Source organism: Lepidochelys olivacea, assembly GCF_965140295.1.
Source record: "Lepidochelys olivacea isolate rLepOli2 genome assembly, chromosome: 4".
NCBI classification, from domain to species: Eukaryota; Metazoa; Chordata; order Testudines; family Cheloniidae; genus Lepidochelys; species Lepidochelys olivacea.
In genome coordinates this window covers 105,417,283-105,432,104 of record NC_140414.1, presented here as the reverse complement: position 1 = coordinate 105,432,104, position 14,822 = coordinate 105,417,283, and the positions used below count along the sequence as shown (strand labels likewise).

The window sequence follows — 14,822 nt, the reverse complement described above, 5'->3', positions numbered from 1 at the left end:
ACCAGACTTGTGATATTGTTCCATCTGAAGCATGGTTAGGGATATGTCTGCTAAAATAATTTTGGAAGTGTCAGGAGAGGCCTGCTCCAACAGTCCATCAAGAAATGGAACTGATTCTCTTTTAAAATAAGTAAATAAAATGTGTCCTATAGCCATAAAATAGGCTTTAAGACCAATCTAGAAATTGAAGAGTACTGTGGCCTCTGAATCCAACAGTCTTTGCTATACACTGTCTACCCAAGCTTGTAGATAATAATATAGAAACATAGGAGTCCTTATATCACTGTTTTTTGTAATTCATCAAGTTCAGAAAACTGCTTCCAGGAGCAGAAAAATACTTGATTCTTCTGAGGGACTTGTCTGTGGAGGGGAGGAGAGGGTTATAAAGGATTCCTTCCAGCCTGCTGTAGGTAATCTACTTATACTTTAACATATTCCAAAGAATACTGACCAATTCCAAAGCAAATCCTATTTAGCAGATTATTCAGAATCAGTATAGAATTTCCATTTTCCCAGATCTAAGTGTTATACCACAAGACCCTGGAATGGAACTCACTCAGACTCAAGAAGAGTTTTTACAGAAATAAAATTTCATGAAGTGTGCAACATTCTGAGTAACCAACAGAAAATTTTTATGAGTTTCATCTTGATCTTGCTAATGCTGGTATACAGTGGGAGTAAACCCTTTTGAAGTCAATGGAGTTGCAAATATATATATAGGGGAGGTCAAAATCAAGCCTTATTATATTTTCTGGAAAGCATATTTTCTGGAACTGACTGTCAGATATTATAACGATGGGCTCTGCAGTATACACCCTAAGAGAGCTAGCCTCGGCGTTTACAGGAAATTAGAATTTAAGAACCTGAGGCCTCTAGATCATTTAATTGTCTTTCTAATGAATATCTTCTGTTGAAATATTAATGCCAAATGTTTGCGTTTGTTAAAATACTTTTTCCAAGTGGTATGAGTATGCAACTATCATATTATGAGAAGTTGGATATCTACATGTATATTAAATTATTTTTCTTTATTCAGTTGGAGCTTGATGAAAGGTTATTAATATTTATAGCAAGGACATTGTGCTGTTCACATTATTTTATGATTACTAGCCTTGCTCTGCTACATATACATGCTGTTGTTTTTGGTGCTCCTAGCCAGTATGTGTCCAAAAATATTCATGTTCTATTATTTTGGTATCCTCATGATACAGTGACAATCTTGAGTATTCAGCAATTCGGTCAACATTGATAGGGAATACCAGAGAAATGTATTGTTTGCTAATATTCAAATTAGTTATAACTGACTGAAACTCACGTTTTTCTTGTGAATCTGCTCCTGGTTTTTGGTTTAACAAATCACATGCCTCTTTTCTACTATCCTTAATGGAAGGTTGACTTTAATATGCAAAACCCACTTGTGGCATGACACCAACATGAAATTGCCCAACTAGTAACGGGTAGGTAGAGGTACAGATACATTTGTATTCATGAAATAAAATAAATTGTACAAAATGTGATTATATTTCTCTCCTGCATCCTTTGTACACTGCTTATCAGAAGCCCTGATCTTGCAAAGACTTTTGTGCATGCTTAATTTTCTACACCGGAAGTAGCTGCACTGAATTCAGCTGAACTATTCAAATCGAGTAAAGTTAAGCATATGAAGAAATCTTTGCAGTATTGGGGCTATCACATTGTGGGCACTGCCAGAATAATGTAATATGGGTTTTGTTTCCAATTCTTTGGCCTGATTCTGCAATCTTTCCTCTTTCTGAGATATATGTACTGACAGTAGTACAATTGAGTAGTAAGTACTACTGAATTTGAGTCAGAGTCACTGAATTAAGTCCCCAGTGTGGATGCAATGTCTTTGGAGGAGTTTTAACATTTACTGCAGTACATTGGAGATCAAACTTAATCTGGTCTGGTCATGTGGTCATGCATTTGTCTGTTCATGCAGGTTCTTCCCCAGCAGATCCATTACAGTTTGCTACATTTGTAAATGAGTAGTTATGATTTAAATATATTTACAAGATCCTTTAGTAGGCTAGATGGTTTTTATATAGCTGGAATGAGATAGTTGGTTTACCACGATGCTGTTGGACGTCTGTCTAATGTGTTGGTGTGATAATTACATGTATGAAATCAACTTGTAAACATGACTGACTTTGACTCTTTTGTTACTACTTCTTTTGTGCCAGGGTATTAGACATGTGGACCACTTTGGGTTCATCTGTAGAGAGTCGTCAGGAAATGGTGACTGCTACTTTGTCTGCTACGTGTTTCAGTGCACAGATGAAGCCCTGGTAAGAGATGCAAATTAAAGGCCTGATATCATAAGGTGCTAAGCTTTTTTGTTGTTTGATCTCAACTCCCATTGCATTTATAAAAATGTAATTGTTCTCAAGATTGCAAACTGTTAAGAAACTGAATTTTTGTTGACGGCAGAGGTTAGAATATGTATCCTATTCAAAATAAATATAACCTCCTACGCTGGCATGCCTGCAGTGGTCATGGGCCATGGAACACTTCATACTTCACCAAGCATTATCACGTTGTATATCGTGGGTTTTTGTTTGTTTTTAAAAATTAGAACTTCCATTAAAATGAATGGAGAGGTCTGATTACATTCAGTAGGTATATTGGTTTTGAAAGCCAAACCCACAATCAGAAGGTCAGTATCTCAGGGGTGCCCTGCTCATTATCCTAACATAATCCCAAAACAATGAAGGTATCCTTTTTAAAGAGACTGACTTTGTTGGGTTGAAAACAACACTAACTTAGTGTAGCAGAAATCACATTTAATTTCAGGTTTCAGAGTAGCAGCCGTGTTAGTCTGTATTCACAAAAAGAAAAGGAGTACTTGTGGCACCTTAGAGACTAACCAATTTATTTGAGCATAAGCTTTCGTAAGCTACAGCTCACTTCATCGGATGCATTCAGTGGAAAAAAAAATTTAATATTTTAACCTTGATTTCCTCTCTTGTTCTCGTTAGGTTGATGAAATCATGATGACTTTGAAACAGGCTTTCACTGTAGCTGCTGTGCAACAAACCTCCAAAGCTCAGCTCCAACTTTGCGAGGGATGCCCTATGCAATGCCTGCATAAACTCTGTGAAAAGATTGAAGGTAAGTATTAAGCAATGTTGACAATGAAACCTCTTGAGAATGTATTCTACCTAGCTTACTTACCAGAGTGATATTTTTATGTGTGAACATTGATCTAAAGGAATACACATTTTTTTTAAACCTAGGACTGTATTAACTTTGGACACTTGAAGCCTGGTCAGTTAATTAAAAAAATAGCTTTAATACAGTATAAGATCAAAGTACTAGTGTCAAGAATGATCAAATAAAAGCTAAATTGATCATACTGTGTATTTACTTAATTTTTAAAAATAAATAAAAGTTAAATATAATTGCATTGAAAATTACTTGGTTCTTGAATTTATAAACAATAAAAAAATTGGAAATAACTTTTAAATGAACTTTTAAGGAATATACTGCCCTAGCTGAGTACTGCATGTTCTGTTAATGAACTGAGTTAGATAGAGGTGGTGGTCTGCTATCAAACAAGATCTCAAACAGTGGATCCCTTTAATGTGTTTGACCTGTACTTCTGCTAGAAAACAAAGTAATTGCAGCTTACATCCATTGTACAGAAAGTGGCAAAGACATAAAGTCAGGAACATTTTGCATTTCAGCAGATTTCACAGCTAAGAATTTAGCCATTTAGAGGCAGGGCTGGGGTGAATGAGGGACAGCAACAGCTGTCAGATCAATGAAAAGCCATAGTAGCTTGTTGGACCAAGACATATCTGGTATTAATCTGTAGAAACAGGAGAATTTCTAGAACTACACTACCTTGTACTTTGTTTTGGCCTTCAGCTAGCTATGATTCTGAGAGCACTAAAAGGACAATTGAGTCTGATTGAATATTATTGTCCACCTCCAGCTTGATGGAGAAGTGTATAAACCCCACAATCAGATGCTTAACAATTACAGAAACCTGTTGGTGGCTAAAAAAAAAAAAAAAAAGAAAAAAAATCTAGAAAAGGAATTTAATCAAGGATAAGAAAAGGAAGAACTAATGAGAGCCACAGGGTTGTCTGCTTTTGAATATCAGTAAACGAATTCAGCAAAAGAAAAAAGCTGAAGAATACAGTATTTCACGTATCTTGGCAAAAGTCTTGAAGAGGCAAATTATAGACCAAGGCATATAAATGAGAAAGTACTTAATAGGAAATATATTTTAAAAAACCCCAAGTCCCCAAATCCTATACTGCATAAAACCTCAATAAAGAATCTGTTGATAAGCCGCAGCAGACTCTAGGTTCATTCTGTGTTATAGGATCCTGCTATCTTCTAGGTCAGCTAAGAAGCCTAATCCTGCACTTTATCCCAGCAAAACGCCTTGTTGCAAAAGATTGCATTTCCCCATTTTACATGCATTATAAAGTTCATATTTACAGATTGATGTAAGTAATTATATAAAACAAAGTACACTGCTTTTAAATATATATACTACAACGCCCATCTGCTAAAGCTAATGCAGATAACTCATTTAAATAGTAATGATTATACCTCTTATTTAAGCTTCTGTTCATATCATATGAGTAGTGTATTGTATCAGTTTAAAGCTTGCTTATTACAGTATTTGTTCAATTTTTCTTGGGTTATCACTTATTAGGACTACATCCTTCTAAAACTAAACTAGAACTCCAGAAGCATCTAACAACACTAAATAACCAGGAGCAGGCCTCTCTTTTTGAGCAGGTTCAGGTAATGTGTGTTTTTTGTTTGCTAGTTTTATTTCTAAGTTAAAAGTTACATTGCTATGGTTTTTATTTACAATCTGTGTCCAGCATGAACACTTTTTTATTTTCCTGAGAATTGTTCTTCAGCTTCTTACAGTATTCAGTGACAATCTAGAAATCTCCCTTTGTTTTAAATTCTGGGTCATTCACTGTTGTTTCTAGGGCTGGTCAAATCTTCAGTCTAAACTGTTTTTCTGATGGAAAACTGGATTTTTGACTAATGAAATTTTTACAAAAAGTGTCAGTAGAGAACTTTACTTTTCATCAAAAAATCAAGTGCCAGAACGTTCAATTTGGAGATGTGAAACGTTGTTTTGACACCTGTGATCAAAACAAAAGGTTTTGATGTTCCTGAATTGATACTTCATTTCAGCTTGGTTTGTTATTCGACCTGATTCTAAATTAGGGCTGTCAAGCGATTAAAAAAATTAATTGCAATTAATCGCACGATTAATCACGTTGTTAAACAATAATAGAATATCATTTATTTAAATATTTTTGGATGTTTTCTACATTTTCAAATATATTGATTTCAATTACAACCCAGAATACAAAGTGTACAGTGCTCACTTTATATTTATTTTTATTACAAATATTTGCACTATAAAAAAAAAGAAATAGTATTTTTCAATTCACCTAATACAAATTGCAGTCTCTTTATCATGAAAGTTAAACTTACAAATTTAGAATTATGTAAAAAAAACCAACAAAAAAACCCCTGCATTCAAAAATAAAACAATGTAAAATTTTAGAGCCTACAAGTCCACTCAGTCCTACTTCTTGTTCACCTAGTCAGTCAGACAAACAAGTTTGGTTACAATTTGCAGGAGATAATGCTGCCCACTTCTTGTTTACAGTATCACCTGAAAGTGAGCACAGGTGTTTGCATGGTATTGTTGTAGCCAGCATCGCAAGGTATTTATGTACTATATGTGCCAAAGATTCATATGTTCCCTTCAGCCACCATTCCAAAGGACATGCATCCATGCTGATGACAGATTCTGCTCGATAACAATCCAAAGCAGTGTGGATGGACACATGCTCATTTTCACCATCTGAGTCAGATGCCACCAACAGAAGGTTGATTTTCTTTTTTGGTGGTTTGGGTTTTGTAGTTTCTGCATCAGAGTGTTGCTCTTTTAAGACTTCTGAAAGCATGCTCCACACCTCATCCCTCTCAGATTTTGGAAGGCACTTCAGATTCTTAAATCTTGGGTCAAGTGCTGTAGCTATCTTTAGAAATCTGATATTGGAACCTTCTTTGTGTTTTGTCAAATCTGCAGTGAAAGTGTTCTTAAATCAAACAACATATGCTGGGTCATCATCCGAGACTACCATAACACAAAATATATGGCAGAATGTGGGTAAAACCATGGAGCAGGAGGCATACAATTCTCCTCCAAGGAGTTCAGTCACAAATTTAATTAACGCTTTTTTTTTTTAACACGCATCATCAGCATGGAAGCATGCCCTCTGGAATGGTGGTTGAAGCATGAAGAGGCAAACAAATGTTTAGCATATCGGGCACGTAAATACCTTGCAATGCCGGCTACAAAAGTTCCATGCAAACGCCTGTTCTCACTTTCAGGTGACATTGTAAATAAGAAGCAGGCAGCATTATCTCCCATAAATGTAAACAAACTTGTTTCTCTTAGTGGTTGGCTGAACAAGAAGTAGGACTGAGTGGACTTGTAGGCGCTAAAGTTTTACATTGTTTTGTTACGGAGTGCAGTTATGTAACAAAAAAAAATCTACATTTGTAAGTTGCACTTTCATGATAAAGAGATTGCTCTACAGTACTAGTATGAGGTGAATTGAAAAATACTATTTCTTTTGTTTGTCATTTTTAGTGCAAATATTTGTAATCAAAGGTAATATTAAGTGAGCACTGTACACTTTGTATTCTGTGTTGTAATTGAAACCAATATATTTGAAAATGTAGAAAAACATCCAAAAATATTTAATAAATTTCAATTGATATTCTATTGTTTAACACTACCATTAAAACTACAATTAATCATGATTAATTTTTTAATTGCGATTAATTTTTTAGAGTTAATTGCATGAGTTAACTGTGATTGATCGACAGCCCTAATCTAAATATTTCAGTTTGTTGAACCAAATCAAACTGGTTTGGTTTTGGAGTAGTTTCACATTAATCTGTGTCCTGCTGAGTTGTGGTGACTCACGGGAGTAATAGTTTGGGACTGTGGTGCATCATGGGAAAAGTAGTTTTATCAGGAAGAGAATGGGAACATAAGGCACATGGAAGCTCAGGCAGACTCACTTTAATGTGGAACTAATCCAAAACTAAACTTTTTGACAAACTGGAATATTTAGATTTGGGTCAGCCTAACCAAAAATGAAACATTTAGTTTAGTTGAGAAACATAATAACTCCTGGGTATTTGGGGGCTAACTGGCACTAGTGCCTCAGCTGACTGGGCATTTCTGTAACCTAAGCTTGTCTTATTGCACTGAGGTCCCTAAAACATATCTGTTGAAGATGATTTTTATTTTATTGTAAGGCTGTAGAAATAATCCACTGGATAAAACATAGCAAAAAAAATCTGTCATCTCTGCACTTTTTTAATTCAAATTTTGGTGGTCTGGGATTTTAGATGCAGTGAGTCCTTACAGCTCAATATGTTTTCCTGATTTCCATTTTAGAGATAATTATCTTTCTAAAAATATTTTCCGTAACCAGAGTTGCTCCCAGTCATATTTTATATTTGCTCATAGTATATCCCATACATTATGTATGTAATTGTGAGAATTTTGGGAATTTAAAAAGCTTCACCTTTGTGATATGTACTACAGTAGGTTATCATTTTAAAAATATTTTCTCTTCTAATAATCCTAAAGGCTAGGTGGAAATCTGAATAAGCAGAGATAAATATTTTCATCTGGTCTCCCCTCTGATGTTCCTTAATAATAGATTGCACCTGTTTTAGGACCAGTGCATTAATGCATTCTAAACTCTCTTGTGGTTATAACTGAGTATCTCTATAACCAAAACAACATTTAGCTAAGTTGGCAGGTATACTTGCAATTAATTAATTAAATTAACAGTAATGATTTTTTTCTAAATGTTTTGAATATTTTTGGGCAAAATATAAAAGTTGCTTTGGATATTTATTTTTAATTTAAACTACTTCAGAGCTTTAGGATTAAAAACCAATAGCAGGATTTAAAATATAAATTTAATCTTTGAAATCTGGGTACCTGCCATGTTCTACTGAGGTGCTTGTTACAAAGGTGAAGTTTTATATAACGAAAATTGGATCCCTAGTAAAATGGTCAGATAACTGAGAGAGAAATATTATATATGCACTACAGAGGTAAAACTATAATTTTATTTTGGAATCATATTGATAAATGATATTTATACTGAGAATTATTCTAGCTATGACAATGTTATACTTTCTAAAATATGCTTCAAATGACTTTCAGCAGCTGATATCTGCTGCTGTTAGTCACAATATTGTGTGGTATTTGTGAAATATCGTTAAAATATTGATCTATGTTGCTGCATTGCTTGAATCACTGGCGTCCTCTAGTGGAATTATACAGCAGCATCAACTAGATTAAACTATTCAGTGTGCATTAACTACCCACTGGCAATCACAAAAGTTAAAACAGAGGGGAATAATTTTAAAGCTGCTATATGAATGCAGCTCTTATTTTTCCATGTGTTTGTTTGTTTCTTTTAAAGAAATTAAGACCAAGGAATGATCAGAAAGAGAACGAGTTGATTATCTCTGTTCTAAGAAACATGTATGAAGAAAAACAGAAGGATCATGTTCACATTTGGGAAGCAAAGCAGGTATATGAGCTTTCATTTAAAAAAAAAAAAGTCTTTTTCCTTTCCTACTAACTTCTCAATGGTGAATTTCCAACTTTGTATTTAAGGTTAAATTAACACTGAAGTGAAAGCCCACTTTGCTTTTTCCTGGTGGGATATTTATTATTTAACGTGTTTATTACAGTAGAGCCAACTGAGTGTGGGGTCCCATTGGGCCAGGCACTGTGCAAACACAGTACAAAGACATGCCTTGTCCTGAAGGGCTTACAATCTAAATAAACAAGACAGACACAGGGTTTGGGGAAGGGGTAGAACACAGAAACAGAGTGAACAATGGGTTGGCAGCAAATGTCATTTTAGTCCCATGATTTTTTGGGGGGTGAGTTTACTTAGGAGGGGATATTCTAAATGGAAAGAAAGTGAAGTGGAGGGGGACAGGGCAGAGAAAGCCAGGGTAAGGAGGGGCAGGTGTGCAGTGAAGCTGAGGTGGAATCACTGAGGGAGGGAGAGCTGGAGGGTTGGAGCAACAGCCACTCAGCAGTGGGCAGAGAAAGTCCAATCAGAATATACTTGTATAATCCCAAGTGCTAATAGCAAGGGGGGAAAAGATATAAACCCTTATGCTTTGGGGCATAAGAAACCCACTTGTGGCACTATCCACTATGGAGTCTCTTGTACCTTCCTCTGAAACATCTGGTACTGGCTGGTACCAGTCTAGATGGACCAGAGGTCTTTGCAGTTAGTCTATTCTTATCTTCTCAATACAGTGGATATAGAAAACATTCAAATGAAAATACTACATTCTGTCACAGGTACTATTTACAGCTGAAGCATATATGTGTAATTTCAAAAAGACTCAGCTCTCATTTTCTGATTCCCTGTTAGTCCCAGTAGAGTTCAGTGGTGAATCAAGCCTGCTGGAATTTATCCTGAGGAAGGACTGCTGAGGTTGCCAGTAATATGGGGGATATTTCTTTGTTTGTGTGGAAATATCATTGAGACTGATGCAAACAGAGGTTGTTGTTAAACACTACTGCAGAACTGACAGAGGAGACAGTGTTCTTCACTTGAGAAAGGAAGGACAAAACTACAGTTCAGTCTTTTCAGTCTTTGTCTACACTAGCACTTCTGTCGGTAAAACTTTTGTCGGTCAGGGGTGTGAAAACAACACCCCCTTGACTGACAAAAGTTTCACCAACAAAAGCACGGTTGTGGACAGTGCTATGTCTACGGGAGACGCTTTCCTCCTGACATAGCTCCTGCTGCTCGTTAGGAGTGGTTTAATTATGCTGGCAGAATACCTCTTTCCTGCCAGCATAGAGCGGCTACACAGGAGATCTTACAGCTGTGCCGCTGTAAGGTCCGTAATGTAGACAGAGCCAAAGAGTCTGAAGGAGCTGGGAGGTAACCAACATTACATGCAATATGGGTAGAAAAGAATGTGGGCAGATTGCCCTTCAAATACAGGTATTGTGGCCAGGAATCTCCCCAGTCTCGCCAGACTTAGCACTTCCCCCTCTGGCCGTGGCAAGGCCTGGGGTAAATCAGCCCCACCCTGGACAGTGTTTGTCTTCCCTCTCTGTGTTTACTTGTCAGTATTTTCAAGGTAGGCCTCAGAGCAGGCCCAAGGAGGGTCTCCTCTACCAAGCAAAAGGAAAAAAAATTACAAACACATTTCCCGGCCCCCTCGCCGAGGGGTGCATGTTGTCATGTTGTTGGCCCCGGGGTGTCAGTCCTTCCCCTAAACAGACACTCAGGTTTAGTTTTCAGAGTAACAGCCGTGTTAGTCTGTATTCGCAAAAAGAAAAGGAGTACTTGTGGCACCTTAGAGACTAACCAATTTATTTGAGTATAAGCTTTCGTGAGCTACAGCTTATGCTCAGATAAATTGGTTAGTCTCTAAGGTGCCACAAGTACTCCTTTTTTTTTTTCAGGTTTAGTTATTTCCCCTATGGGGAGGACAGCAGCCTCTCACCCTGAAGAAGCCTGTCTCCCTACTGCCACCAGCCTTGCAGCAGCTTGTCTCTCCTCCCTCTCTCTCACCAGAGGAGGGGTTTTAAAATATCTCAGGCATGGATGAGTTTTTAAAAAGAGACTAGTGATTTTGAATGTCTCAGTTTTGGGGTACCCAATTTGAAATATCTTAAAGGGGCCTGATTTTATAGAAAAGGCTGAGCACCCCCTGTGCCTCTGAAAACCAGTCCTCTTTAAGGTGACTCAATCTGGGCACCCCAAAACGGAGGCACCCAAAACTACTAGTCATTTCTGAAAATCTTGGTCAACATTTCTTTCAGTATCTACCAATAGCAGGAAATGTACTGTAATGCCTGCTCCAGGCAGTCTCCTCCTGCAGGCTAGGTACACAGTGAACACACGGGAAGGTCAGATTCATTGAAGTCCCTACGTGAAGCAGCCTGGAACTCTGCTCCCTCTAAGTATTCAGACTTAAAGCATGAAGTAATTGGAGAGGCATCACCCACTTCTTTGTGACTAGCTCTGCATTTATTTTAATCTCTGATCCTTTTATTACTTATTGGTTAATGTGACAAAGTTCCTCCTCTGCCTTGGTGGATCCTGCGCTTATTGGCGGATTTGCGCGCCTCAGAGGTTCACGGCAGCCCTCCACTTTTCCACTTTTGTGGCTCAACTCTGCCATTCACTCAGTTAGCCTCATCACTGGCCAGCATGGGGAAAAGGAAGAAGAATAATCCACACGATCTCTGCTGATCCACCTAGTGGATCGGGGAACAGGCCAGAGACCTTCCCCTCTGGTGGAACCCGCAGGCCAGGTCAACTCCTCCGGTATTAAGTAGGGAGTTGTGGGGATGGAGGGATGGGGGGAACTCGGGCCCGCCCTCTACTCTGGGTTCCAGCCCAGGGCCCTGTGGATTGCAGCTGTCTACAGTGGCTCCTGTAACAGCTGTGTGACAGCTACAACTCCCTGGGCTACTTCCTCATGGCCTCCTCCCAACACGTTCTTTATTCTCACCACAGGACCTTCCTCCTGATGTCTGATAATACTTGTACTTCTCAGTCTTCCAGTCGAACGCCTTCTCACTCTCAGCTTCTTGTGACTCTTGCTCCCAGCTCCTCGCACGCACAGCACAAACTGAAGTGAGCTCCTTTTTAAATCCAGGTGCCCTGATTAGCCTGCCTGTCTTAATTGATTCTGGCAGCTTCTTGATTGCCTGCAGGTGTTCTAATCAGCCTGTCTGCCTTAATTGTTTCCAGAAAGTTCCTGATTGTTCTGGAACCTTCCTAGGACTTTGAGTGAGTTAGCTGCAAGAACGCATATCACTCCCCCAGGGAAAAGGGACCTACTTAACCTGGGGCTAATATATCTGCCTTCTGTCACTCTCTTGTAGCCATGTGGCCTGACCCTGTCACATTAATTATTAACATTGCTGAGAAAGCAGCAATTCACATTCTTGTTTTATGATTTACTGTTTTTGTCAATTCTTCAGTCATTTGCGTGTCTGACAGAAATGTGTGGACTTAGAAAGAGCAGCGTGGGCTGAGGTAGGACAGGAGGAAATGGTGTTTGGGTTTTTTTGTTAACAGATGTGAAATATTTTCATTTGGGATTAGTGCCAATTATTTTTCTCAAATAGTTTCAGATTCTAAACAGTTAGAAAGTGGGTGTTTAAGGAAGAAGAAGATATCTTAATATAAAAACTGTGTGTGGATTTTAATGCTGCTGAGACATGCTGTAGTCTGTTTTTTTAGCTCTTGAAACCCCAAAATAATAATCTGACGCTTGTAAAGATGCCAAAGTTGTAGCAGCAAACTTGATTTGCCTCTCACCCAACCATTCTTCTTAGTAGAAAATGTCATATCTACTTCGATCTTTTATCTTCAGAGCTGTGGAACAGTAAATACCTTTGGACTTCATCTCTCAAGATGAATAACCCAAACACCCTGAATTTTTTGCCTTCTCTCCTGCATTGCTACTCACACTTGCTTTCTGGGTGAGGAATCCTACTCAGGTTCTCTATGTTAAATTGGAAGAATTTAAATTTAAACAGCTGCAAGAGATTTCATAGAACATTCATATTTTTGAACCAAACGGTTCTTTTCAAAATAAGTGTTTTTCACCAGAAAACTGCAAGGTCTTTTTAAGTAAATGGCTTGCTATGTGGGGTTGAGGAGAGTTGAGTTAGAGGGAAAAGATTGAATTCTCTGTTTGGGGGATTGGAAATAGGATATAGTGTCATTTTGTTTGAACTGTCAACAGCCTGGATTGGTAATGACCAAAACTTACTGCTGTCAGAGAGCTGTTCACTTGTCCATTTGATATCAATTGGTCTAATGCATTCACATCTCTGATACTGTTGCCATTGTGTATATCTGGCACTAATGCTGGGAGCCTCAGGAGAAAAGTTCAAGATTTAATGGACACCGAGAATTATTCTTTGGTCCATATAGTTGATAAGACTAGGTTAGGTTTGAGGCACAACATTTATCCCTCCATTCCCATTTCTGTGGTGCTACACCCATTCTGTGTTCAGTTTCCAGAGCTGTCTGTCTTTCACAAGCACTAAAATTGGCCTTAAATTTCTAACCAAAAAAAAAAAATCAGCTGTAAGTTGACTGTCATCCGTAATGTGGAAGTGTTCCTCATGGTGATATATATATATGCAAGAGTTAAACTTTGTGTGTCTTCCTGGACCTCAGTGCACTCTGCGTTCGAAGGAATGGAGTTGGGGGAGTGATATGTGTTCTTGCAGCTAACTCACTCAAAGTCCTAGGACATGATTGCCATGAAAAATAAAATAAATAAATTGGTCAAGTCTAATCTGAGGTGTTAAAATAAATAATTCCCCCACAACATCCTGAATCCATTCCTCTTGTGCTTACAGATGATATAATTGTGCTCTGGCATTGAGGTAAACATGTGAAGAGACATATTTTTTGTTATGAAATACAATATTCCTGGTACTCACTATACTTCACTTAACAAATAAATGTCATTTGGAAAAGAGATTCCCAGATCTAGTAGTAGGTTAACTCAATAAGCTTCAGTGCTGTTATGCTAGTAGAAACACAATGCATGAGAGGATTCAGAGCTTAGTACAGTTTTGGTTTAGAAAAGCTTGGAAATGTGCTACTAAGATGTCTAAAATCTTTCATGGAGTTTTGTTCTGTACAGCCCTGTATTTTACACCTGCTTTCTTAAATATTATAGGCTTCACAGCCTTCTGGAGAGACTACTGGAAATGAGATGCCAAGCAGTGCTCCCAGGTTCAGACTAGATATGTTGAAGAGCAAAGCTAAACGGTCACTAACAGAATCATTAGAAAGTATCTTGTCACGGGTAGGTATCTTTATTTGAATTGACTTTTTTTGAGTGACAGACACATAGTGTACATCTACTTTTGTTTCCTTCCAAGGCAAATTGTTGAACAATTATTAAAGACAGTTCCTGAAATACTTAGGTGAACATGGGCTTTGTAATGAAAATCATACCTTTCTAAGATGGAAGAAGAGAACAGATTAGTGGATAAAGAAGCAGTAAATATCATTTTAATGTGGGCTTTTCAAAAACATCACAAGAGGCTATAAAGGAAGCTAAGCAGTTATGGCATTAGCAGTAAAATTCTCTCATTGATTTAGAAACTGGATAAGAGAAATAGAAAAATCTGTTCAATTTTTAACATAAGGAAATTAATAGTGGGCTGACCAAGGACCCTTAATAGGACAGATTTTTAAAATAATATTTATTAATGACATGGGGTGGGGAGGAGACAATGTGGTGGCGAAAATCTGTAGATACCACAGAATTATTTGTAAGTCAGGCCTATAGAAGATTAGGAGGAATTTCAGAAGGCGCTTACAGAGATAGGAATTTGGGCAATATGATGGAGGATGAAATTCAATGTAAACAAGTGGCAGGTGATAAACATTGGAAGGAACTCTTTGAACCTTTACACACTGATGGTCTCTCAATTGTCTGTAAACACACTGGAAAAAAGATGCAGATATCATGGTCAGATGGCTGGCAATATTTGCTCAATACACCGCAGCAGTTAAAAAAACAAATAAGATATCAGGTTGTATTAGGATAAGAATGGAGAAAAATACTGAAAATATTATAATGCCACCACTTAAACCTCTGGAACCCCTTCTCTCTGAATACAGTTATTTTGGTCTCTAAAAGGAGATAGCACAAAGTAGAGAAAGTCCAGAAAATGGTGTGACAAG

At 37.6% G+C, this 14,822-nt stretch overlaps 1 protein-coding gene across 4 annotated transcripts in view; it reads left to right on the top strand.

The window, feature by feature from the left end:
• TBC1D1 (TBC1 domain family member 1) overlaps positions 1 to 14,822 on the top strand; it is a gene marked incomplete at its 3' end in the record, with an annotated part of 200,274 nt that overhangs the window by 98,247 nt on the left and 87,205 nt on the right. For all 4 annotated transcript variants that reach the window (XM_084625705.1, XM_084625704.1, XM_084625708.1 and 1 more), the window contains exons 5-9: positions 2,202 to 2,306; positions 2,997 to 3,129; positions 4,691 to 4,782; positions 8,532 to 8,642; positions 13,807 to 13,935. In XM_084625705.1, the coding sequence (XP_084481831.1) occupies positions 2,202 to 2,306; positions 2,997 to 3,129; positions 4,691 to 4,782; positions 8,532 to 8,642; positions 13,807 to 13,935 (570 nt within the window). The remainder of the gene's footprint in view (positions 1 to 2,201; positions 2,307 to 2,996; positions 3,130 to 4,690; positions 4,783 to 8,531; positions 8,643 to 13,806; positions 13,936 to 14,822) is intronic.